At 36.3% G+C, this 15,157-nt stretch overlaps 1 protein-coding gene across 1 annotated transcript in view; it reads left to right on the top strand.

Annotated features, from left to right (window-relative positions):
- Positions 1 to 224: 224 nt before the first annotated feature.
- LOC115212053 (laminin subunit gamma-1) overlaps positions 225 to 15,157 on the top strand; it is a 214,419-nt gene continuing 199,486 nt past the window's right edge. The window contains exon 1 of the mRNA XM_029780865.2: positions 225 to 1,286. Within this exon, the coding sequence (XP_029636725.1) occupies positions 365 to 1,286 (922 nt within the window). The 5' untranslated portion in view covers positions 225 to 364. The remainder of the gene's footprint in view (positions 1,287 to 15,157) is intronic.

Here is a 15,157-nt window from a genome sequence, read left to right as displayed (position 1 = left end):
TCTTTCTTTTATTTCACTACTTTCCTCTTACTATTTCTCTCTCCTTGCAGCTATAGTCTTCTTCTCTGTCACCCTCTCTCCTCATTCTCGCTTGATCTCTGCTTTTTTCCTTTTTTTTTCTCTCTCTTCTCTCATTCCGTTTTATTTCTCGCCAACACAATTTTATAAACATTTCTTGTTTTGCTTTGGCCTGTCTAACTCATTCAACTCTTTTCTTTTCGTCACTTTCTGAATTCTCTCATTCATTTTTTTCCTTTCCTCCTTCTCAGTACTCGTTCTATCCTCTCCCTCGCTGTCTTTCTCTGTCGGCCTAAGGGCTATCCCAGAGTTCTCAGCAACAGGCATCAGTGGCTGTGAAGCGAAGATGGCGTACGGAGGTGGCTCGTTTCAATGGAACACAACAACGGTAGTTGACGACAGCTGTGGCCGTGTCGCCGCCGGTTGCGGGGTTAGAGGCAGCAGCAATAACAACAACAACAACACTACAACTTGGAGAGGTTACCGCTCGTCTTTTTCTACTAGCAGCGCGTTACTGGCATCAGAAGACGAGGAAGTTGCGCTAACGCTCGATCAAGAAGCTGCTGGTGCAGGGGACGTGACAGCAAATAAATCAACAGCTCCAACGCCGCCCGTTCGCTCCTCTCCTTCTTCATGCCTTTCTTCTTCTCCTCCTCCTCCCTGTTCTTTTGCTTCTAAAACTAGTAATTTCATGAATAAGAAATCGTCCTCTCAAAGCAGCCAGGAAACAAATTACTATTTTCCTTCTTTTTGCTCTTCCTTTCTCTCTTTGTTCAGGTCACCTGCTGTTTCAGGTAGGCCTAGTTTTTCTCTTAACACTATGTTTTGGTTGATATCAATCGGATTATTACTATTAGCTTCGGAGCGATTGCTGGTGTCCGGACAGCGACCCCACGAACCCACGAGAAGCCGTCGACCACCCACTTCTCAAAGAGGAAGCGATGATGAAGACGGTTCCGTGTCTTGCTACGGCCATCGGGGTCGGGCTAGGAAATGTACTCCGGATTTTGAGAATGCCGCCTTCTCCTTGCCGGTAGAGGCGACCAACATATGCGGCATGGAAGGCCCGCAGGTCTATTGCTTACAAGTCGGGGTACGGGATGCCTCCAAATCCTGTCACTATTGCGATGCCAGGCATGCCCAATTTGACCATTCCCCGCATCTGATGACGGATTACGAGGGACAGGGAAACTGGACTTGGTGGCAGAGTGAGACTATGTTGAAGGACGTCCAATATCCAAATTCTGTCAACCTTACCTTACATCTCAGTAAGTTCCATTTTATTCTTCCTTTAAAGCCCCAACTTCCTCGTTCTCCCACTCCGTGTGTCCGAGTGTGTGTGTATGTGTGTGTATAATTCATAACAGATGCTTCCCTCTTACCTGCATAACAAAAAAAAACTTTCTGTTTAGCTATTTTTTGCAGACTTTTTTCGTTCTTAAGAAAACGCCAAAGGAAATTCTGCTTTTATTCTTATGTAAGAAAAACTGTATTTTACTTTTTTTTTTTTTGCAAAGTAAAACAAAGAAATTCCTATAACATTTTATAAAGGAATTTATTAACTTACACTTCATAGTTTTATTTATGATCAGATCGTTGTATTATGTATATATATACATACACTTGGATATTTGTGTAATTATGTATAACTTTTGTTCTAAAAGCGGCAATTTCGTATATTATATTATAAATATATTTCTTGCTTCTTTGCGGTAGTGTTTTGATTTTGTGATTTACGAAAAATAGCTTGATGTAAAAGAATTAGTTGTAGATCGATATTTCTTCTATGTGTGCTTGAATCATTTTATACCTTATTTACTTAATAGTGCAAAGGTATTTCCTATTGAAATATTAAATTTCTTTGCTTTTTTTAAATGCATTTATTTTTAAAACAACCCTGTGTTTCCTCTTCTCGAAGAGGTAAAGCAATCTATTCCAAAACTCCACCAAATTTCAGATGTTTCGTTATAAACATCTCTCGCCTTACTTTATTAGTAACAAGTTGACATTTCGTGTGTGTGTGTTTAATGTCTGTTGCGTGTACCTTGAAGTATTATTGCAGTTATAACTTTATTAATACTCTCAAAATTCAACTTATGTTTTACAATAGATTGATAAATTTGTTTTATAGTTAGGTGCTACTCCCCAGGCATCATAAGAAAAGTTAACATGAGATAACTCGATTTACAAAATACAATTATTTTACAGACATCCCCCCACACTCCTACGATAAAGCCTAGTACTTTGTTCACCTTTAACCTCGCAGATATGTATTTCTGAATTGGCTATTGTATTTTTAATTTTTATTTACCACAATAATCTTATTATATCCCTTTTAATATTTTCTTGATAACTGCGTTAACGTTCCACTCTGACAACTTTTACGAAATATTTCAACGAACCAGTAACATATATATATTATCAACAGCAAACCTTCATAGACTGACGTGCACGTTGCTAATCGTTCTGATTTCACATAACATAAATACCTCTGTGTATATGTGACATGAGAGAAACAGGTGGAAGACGAAGAGTGGCTTCCCCCCCCCCCCCCAATCATGTCCGTACAGTTTTCGCTTGTTTGGATGACAATACTGTTATAGTTAAGCTGTTAACCAGCTGAATCTAGCATTCGGTTTCGATTCACGTGGAAGCCAATTTTCTTCCAACTTCACACCGGTAATGAATGAAACAATGGCCTTGAGCCAGGCGTGAATGTCACCCTCTCACCTCATTCACCTGTAAATCTTCAGATCTTATAGCATTGTCAAAAGCAATCGTAATTTTTTTGGTTTTTTGTCGTTTTTGACGTTTAAATTTTCTATTTTGTCATATCTTGTGTCATAACTTTCTTTCTTGCTTATCTAGGAAAGGTATGAATGCGATCAAATCCTTAGATACTTCATGCTAACTATTGTCTTTGTTGATTTTCTGCTCTGATAAATTCCAAGCTAACGTGTCTGCTCTCCACAGAGTTGTTCAATATACTCTGCTAACGTCCTTCAAGAGAAGGAATCGACGTCAAAACTCCTTAATACTGCTGACCATAATTTGGCAAGTAATCGACTCTAGTATTAGAGCATTGGATAAATAAATATTTATTGCATTTTATAAAAAATATTGGCGGAGGTAAAGAATACGCACACCACTCGTTTTCGGCGTAACAAAAACCCTAACCCCAATCTTAACCCTGAACCCTAAACACCGGGTGTGTGTGCATATTCTTTACCTTCACCAAAAATATCTATATATCGTATGTATTAGGTGTTAATAGTCCCACCTAGTCGTGTTGATGCAGGAGATCGAACCTGCGAAGTAATAATTTTTTTTATCCTGTAAGCTGACTCTCTACTTCGTCCAAATGCTGTTTTCCTGCTCATTTCGTTAATTCTATCTAGCAGCAGTAAAATGGGTACCAGATCTAGGGTACATATACAGCCCATCGTATTCTATCATCATGATCATCTCATCATTATCAGTTTCTGTTCTGACAAAGAAAGAAGCTATTCACAGATGTTGATTCAACTAATTCTGTCTCTAAAACACTGAAGTGAACTTTCTTTTTGTGTGAATGAAGGTCTTGAGGTATCATCATGTTAGCAAATTTCCACTAAGATGTACGTGACGAATTTAAAATGGTGTCTCCACCACCGCCTTACACTGCAATTATTTACCCATTTTTTTTTTGTAATTGAAATGCGATCCAAATCGGAAATAAAATAAAATATCGACTTTTCGGAATAGCTCGCTCATGGAGAAGGAAAAAGAGATAAAAAAAATTGAGATTTTCTTTCTCTCTCTCTCTTTCTTTCATTCTCTGTTTCTTTCTAATCTTGTATTTCATGCAACAAACTACGATGGTGAAAGATTTATTTTCCAAAAAACTTTCAATTTTTTTTTCCCTTTTCTCCCATTTCTTACCCATGTGGATTCCCTCGCCAAAGTATCTTGATTATTACTAAGGTCGGAGATAGATTCAACTATTTACACTTCCTTCTGTAACAAGAATCGACAGCGGTTTTTTGAGATAGTTGTCTCTCAAAGCCCCATACATCATAAGAAAGGAAAAGGATAGCTTTTATTTCTTTCATTTTCCCCTTATTCCTGTGTTTCTTTCAGCGAAAATTACGATTCTAAATTTCTTTTCCAAAAGTTCAATTTGTTTTCTCTTGTTCCTTCTGTACTCCATTCCTTTTCCGTAGGTTTCTTCGTGAGCTTTGAGACTTCGCTCTATAACTATTTCAAAACCCCCTGAAATATCGAACCTAAACCACTGACCACCTCTCCGTATTAGTAGACGACGTTATTCACCCCCGCCTCTTTATTTATGTTATAAGAGAACGTCTGGGTGAAAACAATAAAATTCTAACTAAAAAGCTACAATTTTTCTCCTCCCGAATCGACGAAGAATTATGTGGTCATAATGCTAGAAATAGCAGCCAAATCTCTACTTTATACCTCCATCGTCATTAAGAAAATCCCAGAAAAAACGCACTGAAGTAATGTAATACAGTCCCAGATACACTTCAAAAAACAAGGTTATGTCACGGTCGGAAAGTCTTTCATTTGATCATAGGTCTACCGGCCTGTGTCTACAGTTGAAATGAATGAATGAATGTAGTCTATATGCACACACGCATACAAGTTCAGTTTGTATTTGTATGTTAAAAGCTGTGTGGGTGCGTATTTTTAATCTTAGTTTTGAAATATAGGAACTCTTTGACTCATACTTTTTTAATTCTTGCCAAAAAGTCACTTTTATCGTCGTTGTCAAGACTTTTTGCTATAAGTCACAGCAAGTAAATTTCCGTCTTTATTTCCCTCTCTTGCTTTTTTTGTCTTTCTTTTTTTGCTTTCAGATAGTCAAAAATACTTGTTGCTACTTGCTGCTACCGCTGCCACTGCTGCCCATCCTCCTCGTCCCCCCCCCACCTTTTCGATTCTCCGCCCACACATTTCATTTTGTCTTTCTCTCTCCGCTTTAATCAAACTATAAACCATATCATATCAAAAGACGCCTGTTCCGACTTTGTTACTAAACCTAACAACACACGCATACGACACGCAATATTTCGAGAGAAAAAATCGGTGTGATGTTCACGACTGGAACGCTTTTGGTCTGCTCGATCAGCGCCGACTTGTAAGCTAATACAACCACCGCTATTAACCTACATGTATGTCGTCTGTACACTAAGTTAATTAAGGACTCCAGTGTTCTCTTTCTTCTGTCAATCGATTCACATAACTTTTTTTCCCACACTTCTAGTCTGTCTCTCGCTCACGCTGCTCTTAAACTGCTAAGTCACTAAACTTACTTTAGCTGGTGGTTGTTTAGTTTCTGTCTGGACAACCCCTCATTAAACAGATCAATGTGATTCAAAAGCGCTCCAGATTCGACAATCTTGTTAGTTATTATTTTTATTTTTTATATAGTATATCTATATCTACTTTATCTAGTGTATCCTTTTCATTTTTTTTTTTAACAGAAAGATGATAATAATGTAGGCACATTTTGAGAGATTTGGTTAGTTTTCGGAGGCCTAGCACATGTAGACGTTCCCCCGTTGGTTTTTAGTTTTAAGGAACTTTTTTCTTATATTCGGTTTCTCCTCCGCTTCTTATTAACAATTTAATTATATTATTGTATTCTCAAGATTAATAATTATATTTTCTGCCTGAAGTTTTGGGAAGGGGCTAGTCGGTTATATGGACACCCCTCTCCCCGCACTAATCAACTGGTACTTATTTTATCGATCTCAAAAGGCAAAGTCTATCTTGGTGGAATTTGAGTTTAGAACGTAAAGACGGACGAAATTAAAGTAACAATCCTAATTTTGATTTCAAATTTTATTACAAGGCTGACTTGGCAACGGCCTTAATATTGAAAACTCTGACAGTCTTATCAATTATTTATGTAAAATGCTTATTGGTACATTTTTATACATTTTTGATCTAAAACTTAGGCATTAGCGAACCGGCATTAATCTTGTTAGAAAAAAATAACAAAGCGAAACAAAATCATTTCCCCACCATTTGGATGCTTTCAAAATCTTAAACTATATATATATATATGCGTTCGTCTTGAAATTTGTTTCTTGGATCAACCCCATATTTTATTTCAGTTGCTGTTGGGAAAGCAATGTGTATCACAGTACAGAACCGCCAGAGCTTAGTTAAAGACCACTTATGTAGTATAAGTAATACTCATGAAATGGAATGAATTACACATTTTCCATTCACAGGCATGGTCTTTTAAAAACCCTGTGGCAATCTTTTGGGCTTCTCATATTCACCGAAAGATTACCAACCTTGTTGTTTCGGAACATTGCTGGGGGCGATATCACAATAAATTAAGTGCAACATTTCGTAAAAATAAATTTTGAAGTCTGTATTACAGGTTATTCATTTATTCATATTTTGCGTTTGCTCTTACATCAGTTAAACTCTTTGCTTGTCCTGTGTATCATAACGTGATAAAATTTAGATAAAACTTAGATATGTTTCGACTAAAGATTGTACAGATTGGGACGTCTTATTTAGAAGTGAGTAGCCTTAAAGAGGAAGGATGAGATGAGCTGCTCAAATACAGTTTTGAGAAGTGAGATATTCAACAACGATTTAGTATGTATTTTCCTTGTTCAAATGATTAAAGGCCGTTGTGGAGACTTTTTAAGTCAAGTTTTATTGTATCATGGTCCATTCGAGTAGGGAGTTTTTTTTTTAGTAGGTTGTATCCAGGTACAGGTGGCTTATCTGGTATTCCTTGAAGAAATTTGTCCAGATTCCGTTTAAAGGTGAAGTGATCCTTTTCCTCTTTGATCTGTTTTGGGACGATGTTAAATAGGGCAGGGCCTGTTGCGCAGTGTATTTATGTGTTGTGATCCTGAATTGGGTAGGGGATGTATGGCCCGTGATCCCAGCCTTGGATGAATTTTGAAGCTAATGTTGAGGTCGTTTGGACAATGCTGGCAGTTTATTCTCCACATCTTGCAAATGATGTATCGCTCGCGGTGGCGCTGGAGAGCGAGTAGAGTTTCAATGCCTTAAGGCAGTCCCAGTAATCGAAGTCAGTCATGCCCTTAATTCGTGTAGTGAATGCCCTCTGGGGTGATTCAGTTTTTGAGATGTTTTGTTTTGTATGGGGAGACCACTAGGGGCAGCAGTATTCGAGGTGTGGCCGTACAAAGGAGAAAAATGGAATGATGACACCTTGTCCGCTGGACCGGGAAGGTTCTTAAGATCCAGGAGCTCATTCTACGAGCTATATCGACCTTATTGTTGATATGGGCACTTCAACTGAGATTAACTCATAGGTCTCTGATATTATTAGATGCTGTGAAAGGTTTCCCTAAAAGACGAGAGTATGGTCTTTTTTCCAAAATGCATCAGCTCAAATTTTCCCTCGTTTAGTTACATTTTGTACAAAGAACAAGCATCAAATATGATACATATTCTCAATGTTTTTTCAACCACCAAAGTAACTTGTGACTTACATGAACCTATGAAACAAGGGGCGAACTAGAATCCTGAAAACAAGCATTGGTGTTTAGGGTAATCGTATGAAAATGTTTGGACAAGCAAAAGGTTAAAACGAAAGTGCTGTCATTTGTCATTATTTCTTGAGGCAACGAAGCAAATTCATCTTTGCAGTAGAAGTATAAAACTGTACGTCTGATCCATCAAGATAAAAAGTTCAGTGTGCTACCATAAAAACAGCTGGTGTGTTGGGGAGGAACAAAACAAAATAAATTTTGAATAACTGGAAAAGCATATATATATATATAATATATATATATATATAATCCAGACAAGTGGTGGAATAGAAAAAATTAAGTTGAAAAGCACAGAGGACGAATTCTATATTTGAATATAAGAAAAAACACACACACACCAGTATAATATAAAGAGAAAGTTCCATAGGTAGTTAAATTTTAGTAACTGAAACCCAGTTTATTACTAAGCTGACAAGTCTGTGTGATAGTTTGCTTACTGACAGGTTACTTGTGAGGGACTAGCTGGGTCTCTTTAACAGAAGAAATTCGTCCCACGTTTATTGGTTCGTTTAACGTCAACAGAATCTGTTGAGAAATAAATATGCCCTGTCGTAATGCATCTCAAAGTTTCACCCACTACATGATTCATCTATCACTTGTAAGTAAGTATTAGCCCCCTCCCAGATATGTAGGTGGCAGCATGTTTGGTAAAGGCGTGAGAATAAAAGACTTCTTTAAAATGCTTTAAAGGAAGACCGTTATCAGATCATCTTAGGATTTTAGAGAATATAGCTTGTATTAGTAAGACAACAAAATTTGTATTAAAACTAGCGAGAGAAAAAAAAAGGAAATCACGAGCAGTCAGCGAAGCAAGCCTGAGATCCAGTTCCAGGTCCCGTCTCTGGCCAGTTTTCTTTGAGGACTTGTGAAAGACAGTAGGATTGATTGTTCATTTTGAAAGGTCAAACAACTGATTTTATTTGAAGCTGTAACGTGCAAGCTGTTTGTTTCTGAAAGATGGTTTGCTGGTAAACTGCAAAAATACGATTTTGATATATGTGTAGCACCAATCCTAAGAAATTCGTGAGAAACATTACAAAGAAGAAAAAGACGAAAATTTTACTGTTTTTTTTTCTTATAAGAATTAAAAACGAAACAGAAAACTTAATTTTTAGAATCAAAAAGGAAACCTGAAAATTGGTTTTTCTTAGAATTTTTATATCATAGAATAAACTTATATTTCTTAAAACGGTATCTTTTCATTTCTAAGAATTTGTGTTTCTTAGAATCAACTTGAACTTCTTAAATTGTGGCGGAAGTCGGTTTCTTCGCGAAAACTGCATCAGTTTAACACAGCTTAATTGTTTAGACGAAATGACTCGACTAAAATTTCTCAATATATTTGTGTTTAATGGAATTATTATTACACACAGGGTTTTCCATATACAACATGTAACTGTAATTCGTATATTTATTCTGCAACGTGTGTCCGCTCCAACGACTGGAATGAGTCAAGTTTTTCAAAAGAGCACAACACAAGTCTTGGGAAATGAATATCTAAAAATCCTAAAACAAAATTTCACTAGGATTGGCACCAATCTGGTATAGAAAACGGGCAAACATAGGTGGCGGGTTGGTGGCCGTTAAACGGATATTTTAAAATATGCAGATGGAATGAATCCATTCTGAATGCTAAGATTATCATTTATAAGTTATATCCTTTAATCTCTCTTTCGTGGTATTTCCTTTATTAGTAAGGATAGAGAGAAATAAATGTTAAAAGTCTATTAGTAAGATTCATCACTGCAGCATAAAAACTTGCTTGCTTTCATTTATTAATACACTTTTAGTTTAGGAAGTGTTTTGCCTGTAATATTATTTGAAGTTATCCCCTTCTTTTTCCTTCGCCTCAACCACGATTTAAAAAGCGTATGTGTAGGGGAAGACTCCGTGAATCTAAATATAATATATTTCTCTTTGAATTATTTCACTTACAGTGTTACTACTAAAACTGTAAAATTATTTATTTAAAAAAAATCTTTACGCAAAATTAAACCCCAACAAAACACCACGGAGAACCCCCCCCCCCATTGAGAAATGCATCTTCCTACCGGGCAAAATTCTTCCAGTTACCATATTTTTATTTGCAAAACTTGCACTCCCGCTTTAATGTGATATCCACTTGTCTTCGTTGTTTACTTAGGGTGGGGGTAACGGGGAGAAACTTACTTATATATATATTTTTTCATTTTTAGACGATTATATCCATATCCTATTTTTGTCTTTAGTTTTAAATTACCAACCTCTTTGGAGCACACACATACGCATGCATATATATATGTGTGTGTGTGTGTGTGCCCATTTTAAACCGCCATTATCTTTCCCCTTCACACACTTTTTTTTCACGTCGCCCTTTTTTGTTGACTCCTAAGTCTGTCTAGTCATCAACTCCCTTTTCTTTATTCTTCAATTCCCACCAGACAATCACGCCCTCATCCCCCAACTTCAAAAGTGGATGTAGGGGAGTCACAAAGATGGTGCTACTGTTTCCAAATTCTAATTCTCTCCCTACCATCGCTTACAACCTGTACTTGTACATTTGTTTATGTTATAAGTGACAATATTAAAAGCATGAATTATAAGAGAAATCGTCATCACCATCATTATTATTCAAAAGAAACCATTACTATTAAAAGAACTATAATTATTATTAAAATAAATCTTCCCTATTATTAATACTAGAAATCCATTCTATGCGCGCAGCCGTGTGCTCCAGCACGCAGAAGAAATATGGTCTCCAGGGAATGAAGTATCCCAGTGATTTTTCTAAGGAAAAAGGGAAGTCGTTGCTGTTGTGTATGGTTTATTTTTCTGATGTCCATGCATTCTTTAACACTACTCAACACTCAGCACAGACGTATTGTCACTGTTTTGTTCGTGTGCACTTGTCTTCTATTGCGTTCCCTATAAAAGACATTTCTGTTTTAAAATCTTGCATAAATGTCATACACTATACCTTGTATAAGAAATTAAGGAACTTTTCGGTTTGAACGGCAGTTTTTAACATAATTTCTAGGTAGCTAAAAAATTTTGAACTTCGTATACTGGTAGAATGTGTTCATAAAACATCTTTTCTCTTGGCTTTATTGAGAAAATTCTATAGTTTGTAAGATATTTGTTGTTTTTTTTCTTCAATTTCTGCAATTTCACCCAATCAGTGACGTCTATTGAGTTAAAAAGCATTCTGTGCCGTATGAATATATCCCCGTTTAAGAAACAGATTGGGTTTATTTACATTTGTGAAGAAAAAAAAGATACCCTACCCCCACCTCTAACCCTAAAAGAGATTGAAATGCAATAGATCGATTCTAGGGTCATAATTATGGGTGACAATTTCACATGACACCGCTAGGAAAAAACTGCCGTTCAAACCGAAAAGATCCGAAATCAATAACACTTCACTTGTAAACGATATCAAACTTCAAAACAGTTTTTCTTGACCTTTCTTGTCTCATGCCCCCTTCGATTAACCCCGCAAAATATTGTGCCCCCTTATGAATGGCAAAGTTAGTATATATGATGAATAAGGTTTTAATTAGATATCTATTGCAAGTTTTATTCACTTGTTACCTACGCCCTATTCTCTGAAGTATCCTACACCCTACTGAAATATTGGTTTCAGATTTTGACACAAGGCCAGTAATTCCGGGGGGAGGGGAGTAGTAAGTCGATTACATCGACCTCGGAGTTCAACTGGTACTTATTTTATCGGACCCCGAAAGGATGAAAGGCAGAATTGACCTTAATGGAATTTGAACTTAGAAGCTAAGGACAGTCAAAATGCCAGACACATCCCTTAACACAGCAGACAAAATGCCACTAAGCAGTTTTGTCTTGTTTTCTAAGGATTCTGCCAGCTCACTGCCTTAGATTCCATTATAATAATAGCAGAATAGTCAAAGAGAGGAGACAGCATTCTTTTGGGTCATAAGCTGAAGCATGTCTGTGAGTGTTTTTATGCCATTCAGTTGAGTGATCTTTTTCTGGATGCATTCCAGGATAGAAACCTCTCTCTTCCCCCTCACACACACAGTAATTCATCAATAACAACTGAGAAGACTACAGTTCAATAAAGGATTCTGTACATTATATATGGTAGAGTCTAAGTATGTATTCTTTTAAGATGTATGACTTTACAGGGACACTACCATTTCAATACATCATCCTATCTTATCAAAGGTTAGAATATGATACTTGTACTAAGCTGAGCCTTTAAGCAGAATCCTCAATTTTCTGACCTTTGGTAACATGCTATCGTGTACTGAAACAGAAGCATTCCTTTAAAATTACACTTCTTGAGTAAATGTATGTATATCTATCTATTTATCTACCAACTGACCGGCTATCTTATAATTGATATCTATATTGCTTATATTCCTCTGCCATCATTTTCCCTTGGGAATCTATCTTTATGAATTTTATTCATATGTTCTAAGATGTGTGTGTAACAGTATGCAAATAAGCAGTATCTGTTTCAATATATATATATATATATATATAAACAACTTATGTATTTTCATTCTATGACATTTTTAATATGCAAGGGCCCATAGTTTTTTCAAGGCTGTACTATCATCAGAGTGTCAGACAAAATGCTTCTAGTATTTAATTACAGTCTTTTAAGTTCTGAGTTCAAGTCTTGCTGTCATCAGCTTTGTCCGTCATCCTCCTATAGTGGATGAAATAAAGTACCGTCCTCTGTAGTCAATTTGTTTTCCTTGTAAAGCAGTGGTTTTGAAACCATGTCAACAGCACACTGCCCCACCCATTGACTCAGAAACAAAATTTGAAACTTTTTTTATTCTTACACCCCCAAAATAAATGTGATATTTTTTGATCCCCACCCCTTTATACTTGAGAAGACGAAATTAAGTTTGCATTTATATAGTATTACTTCCTTTGCCATAGTGTTGATCAAGTTTAACCTTTTTGTTGCCATATTTCTGTTGAAATACACAATCTTTGTTTCAAGTTAAGCTGATGTTAGGAACATACATTAACATGAAATTTTGATGGAAGATTTTAAACTTTGATCACTTCAGAAACATGAAGTTTGTATCAAAGAACCATAAGGAAATACTATTCCATACTTTTGGTGATGGGGAATTATGTACATTATTTACAAAAGACGGATAGGTGTCCGTATCTTGATAACAACAGGCAAGATGAGGACACCTATCCATCCATTGTAAATAATGAACCACAAGGAGTCTCAGGCAGACTGGTATTGAAATGGTTAAGAAATTTAAAGAGCACCTTAACCCTTTCGTTACCAACCTGGTTGAAACCGGCTCTGGCTCCGAGTACAAATGTCTTGTTTTCATAAGTTTTGAATTAGAATCTTCCACCAAATCTTAGTCACAAATTATGTTCCTAACACTAGCTGAATGATAACTAAGTTATTTTACTAAATTCTTTGTTATATTTAAAATGAATTGAAAGAAACACAGAGCATCTCAAAATAAATACAGAAACAAAAGGGTTAAGTTCTCTCTTGATTGTCTTTTGTAATCTCTGGTGATATTGGTATCTTAACCCTTTAACATTTAAACCAGTTATATCTGCCCAAAATATTCTACTCATTTTATGTTCAAATTGGCCAGATCTAGCACATCATACCTACCTTACCCTGTCATTCTAAAAATATACAATCTCACCAACAAAATCTCAATGCTATGGAGATGACTGACTGGCATTCTGTCGCTTACGACGACGAGGGTTCCAGTTGATCTGATCAACGGAACAGCCTGCTTGTGAAATTAACGTGCAAGTGGCGGAGCACTCCACAGACATGTGTACCGCTAATGTAGTTCTTGGGGAGATTCAACGTGACACAGTGTGACAAGGCTGGCCTCTTTGAAATACAGTTACAACAGAAACAGGAAGAAAGAGTGAGAGAAAGCTGTGGTGAAAGAGTACAGCAGGGTTCACCACGTCCCCCCTGCTGGAGCCTCGTGGAGCTTTAGGTGTTTTCGCTCAATAAACAACACCCGGTCTGGGAATCGAAACTGCAATCCTAAGACCGCGAGTCTGCTGCCCTAACCACTGGGCCATTGCGCCTCTACTATGCTATGAGATCATACATAATCAATTCATAACAATGTGAATAAATGAACATTACATTCGATAATCTGAATGTCAAAGGGTAAAGCATTCTCAGACAGTTTGTACTCAGCCTTTTCCTTTCTCTTCACTCATATTATTGCCTACTTACACACCATTTTCCCTATATACATAATTTTTTTCAATCCTGCATAGATTTATGTGAAATTCTCATAAAATTGTAAAAGAATGAGTGATAAATATCATTATAAATTTTTGAACTGTTAACTTCATCTTTCAAGATAGAAGACTTCTTAATACTTACAACTTCTTTTACATTTTAATTGGTTTGATCTTTGATTATCATTAGGTGATCTGTTTACTAGGCCAGTGATGCATGTTGAGTGTTGTTGAGCAATAGACAAAACCAGCTGATGTCATCACTGAGCTTACTGACTAGTTTATCAGTAAGTGTCATACGTTCTACATCATTTGATTTCTTTCTAAAAGATTCTGTTGTGGGTTTTCTATTAATCATGGAAATTCCATTCCATAACAGTGTATGATTTCCCATCTCACACCGAATATATTCAATCATTTTTGACTTAACCCTTTTGTTACTGTATTTATTTTGAGAAGCTCTGTGTTTCTTCCAATTATTTTAAATATAACAAAGAATTTAGTAAAATAACATCGTTATCATTAAGCTAGTGTTAGGAACACAAAATGGGACTGAGGTTTGGTGGTAGATTTTAATTCAGAACTTTTGAAAACAAGACATTTATACTAAAGAGCCAGAGACAGTTTCAGCCAGGTTGGTAACGAAAGGGTTAAATGTTTCTCAAACGTATGACATGTTTTAAAATCTGGTTTTCCATTCACTTTAATTTGTGTACTTCAGTTGTCTAAGTTTAGATCTTTACCTTTAATACTTCTTGGCTTAATTATATCTCACAGTTATATTGATTATAATGATATAATGTTACTTTTATGAGTTTGTGTTGCAAGATTCCTGATGTGGAACCGCGTGTTGAAACGGATATTGTTATATTTCGGAATGGTAATTTTTTTTCCTTCTTTTTTCCCAAATAAATACGCACACTATATATTTGTTCTTCGCTCGTTTATTACCGTTTTTATTTTAACTCATGTCTCATTGTCCGGAAATCTTTCATCACACATCTGTGACCTCTCCAGCAACACTTTCCATCCTCATGTGTGCTCTGGCTCTACTTAGTTCATTCTGTTCTTCTATATCAGAACAGCAATAAACAAATGAAGAACAAATATATATAGTGTGTGTTTTGTAAAAAACAAAATAAAAAACACAGCATGGCCACAGCTCATGAGCTGAAACTGGAAAAATCAAAATCAAAAAACGTCTTAGTTAGTTAGTTAATTTTTTGGCTAAAAAAGCAAAAAGCAAGGCCATTTTGGGGAACATGGAGTTATGTACAGTGTGGTGTTCATGTAAAGAGTTCAGGCCACTTGTGGTCAAGGGAGACTTTGAACCGAGCGGTCGTCGGCATCTTCACCATCTCGTC

The sequence above is a fragment of the Octopus sinensis genome, linkage group LG1 (assembly GCF_006345805.1).
Source record: "Octopus sinensis linkage group LG1, ASM634580v1, whole genome shotgun sequence".
In the NCBI taxonomy this organism is placed as follows: domain Eukaryota; kingdom Metazoa; phylum Mollusca; class Cephalopoda; order Octopoda; family Octopodidae; genus Octopus; species Octopus sinensis.
This window is presented reverse-complemented; position numbering and strand designations above follow the sequence as displayed.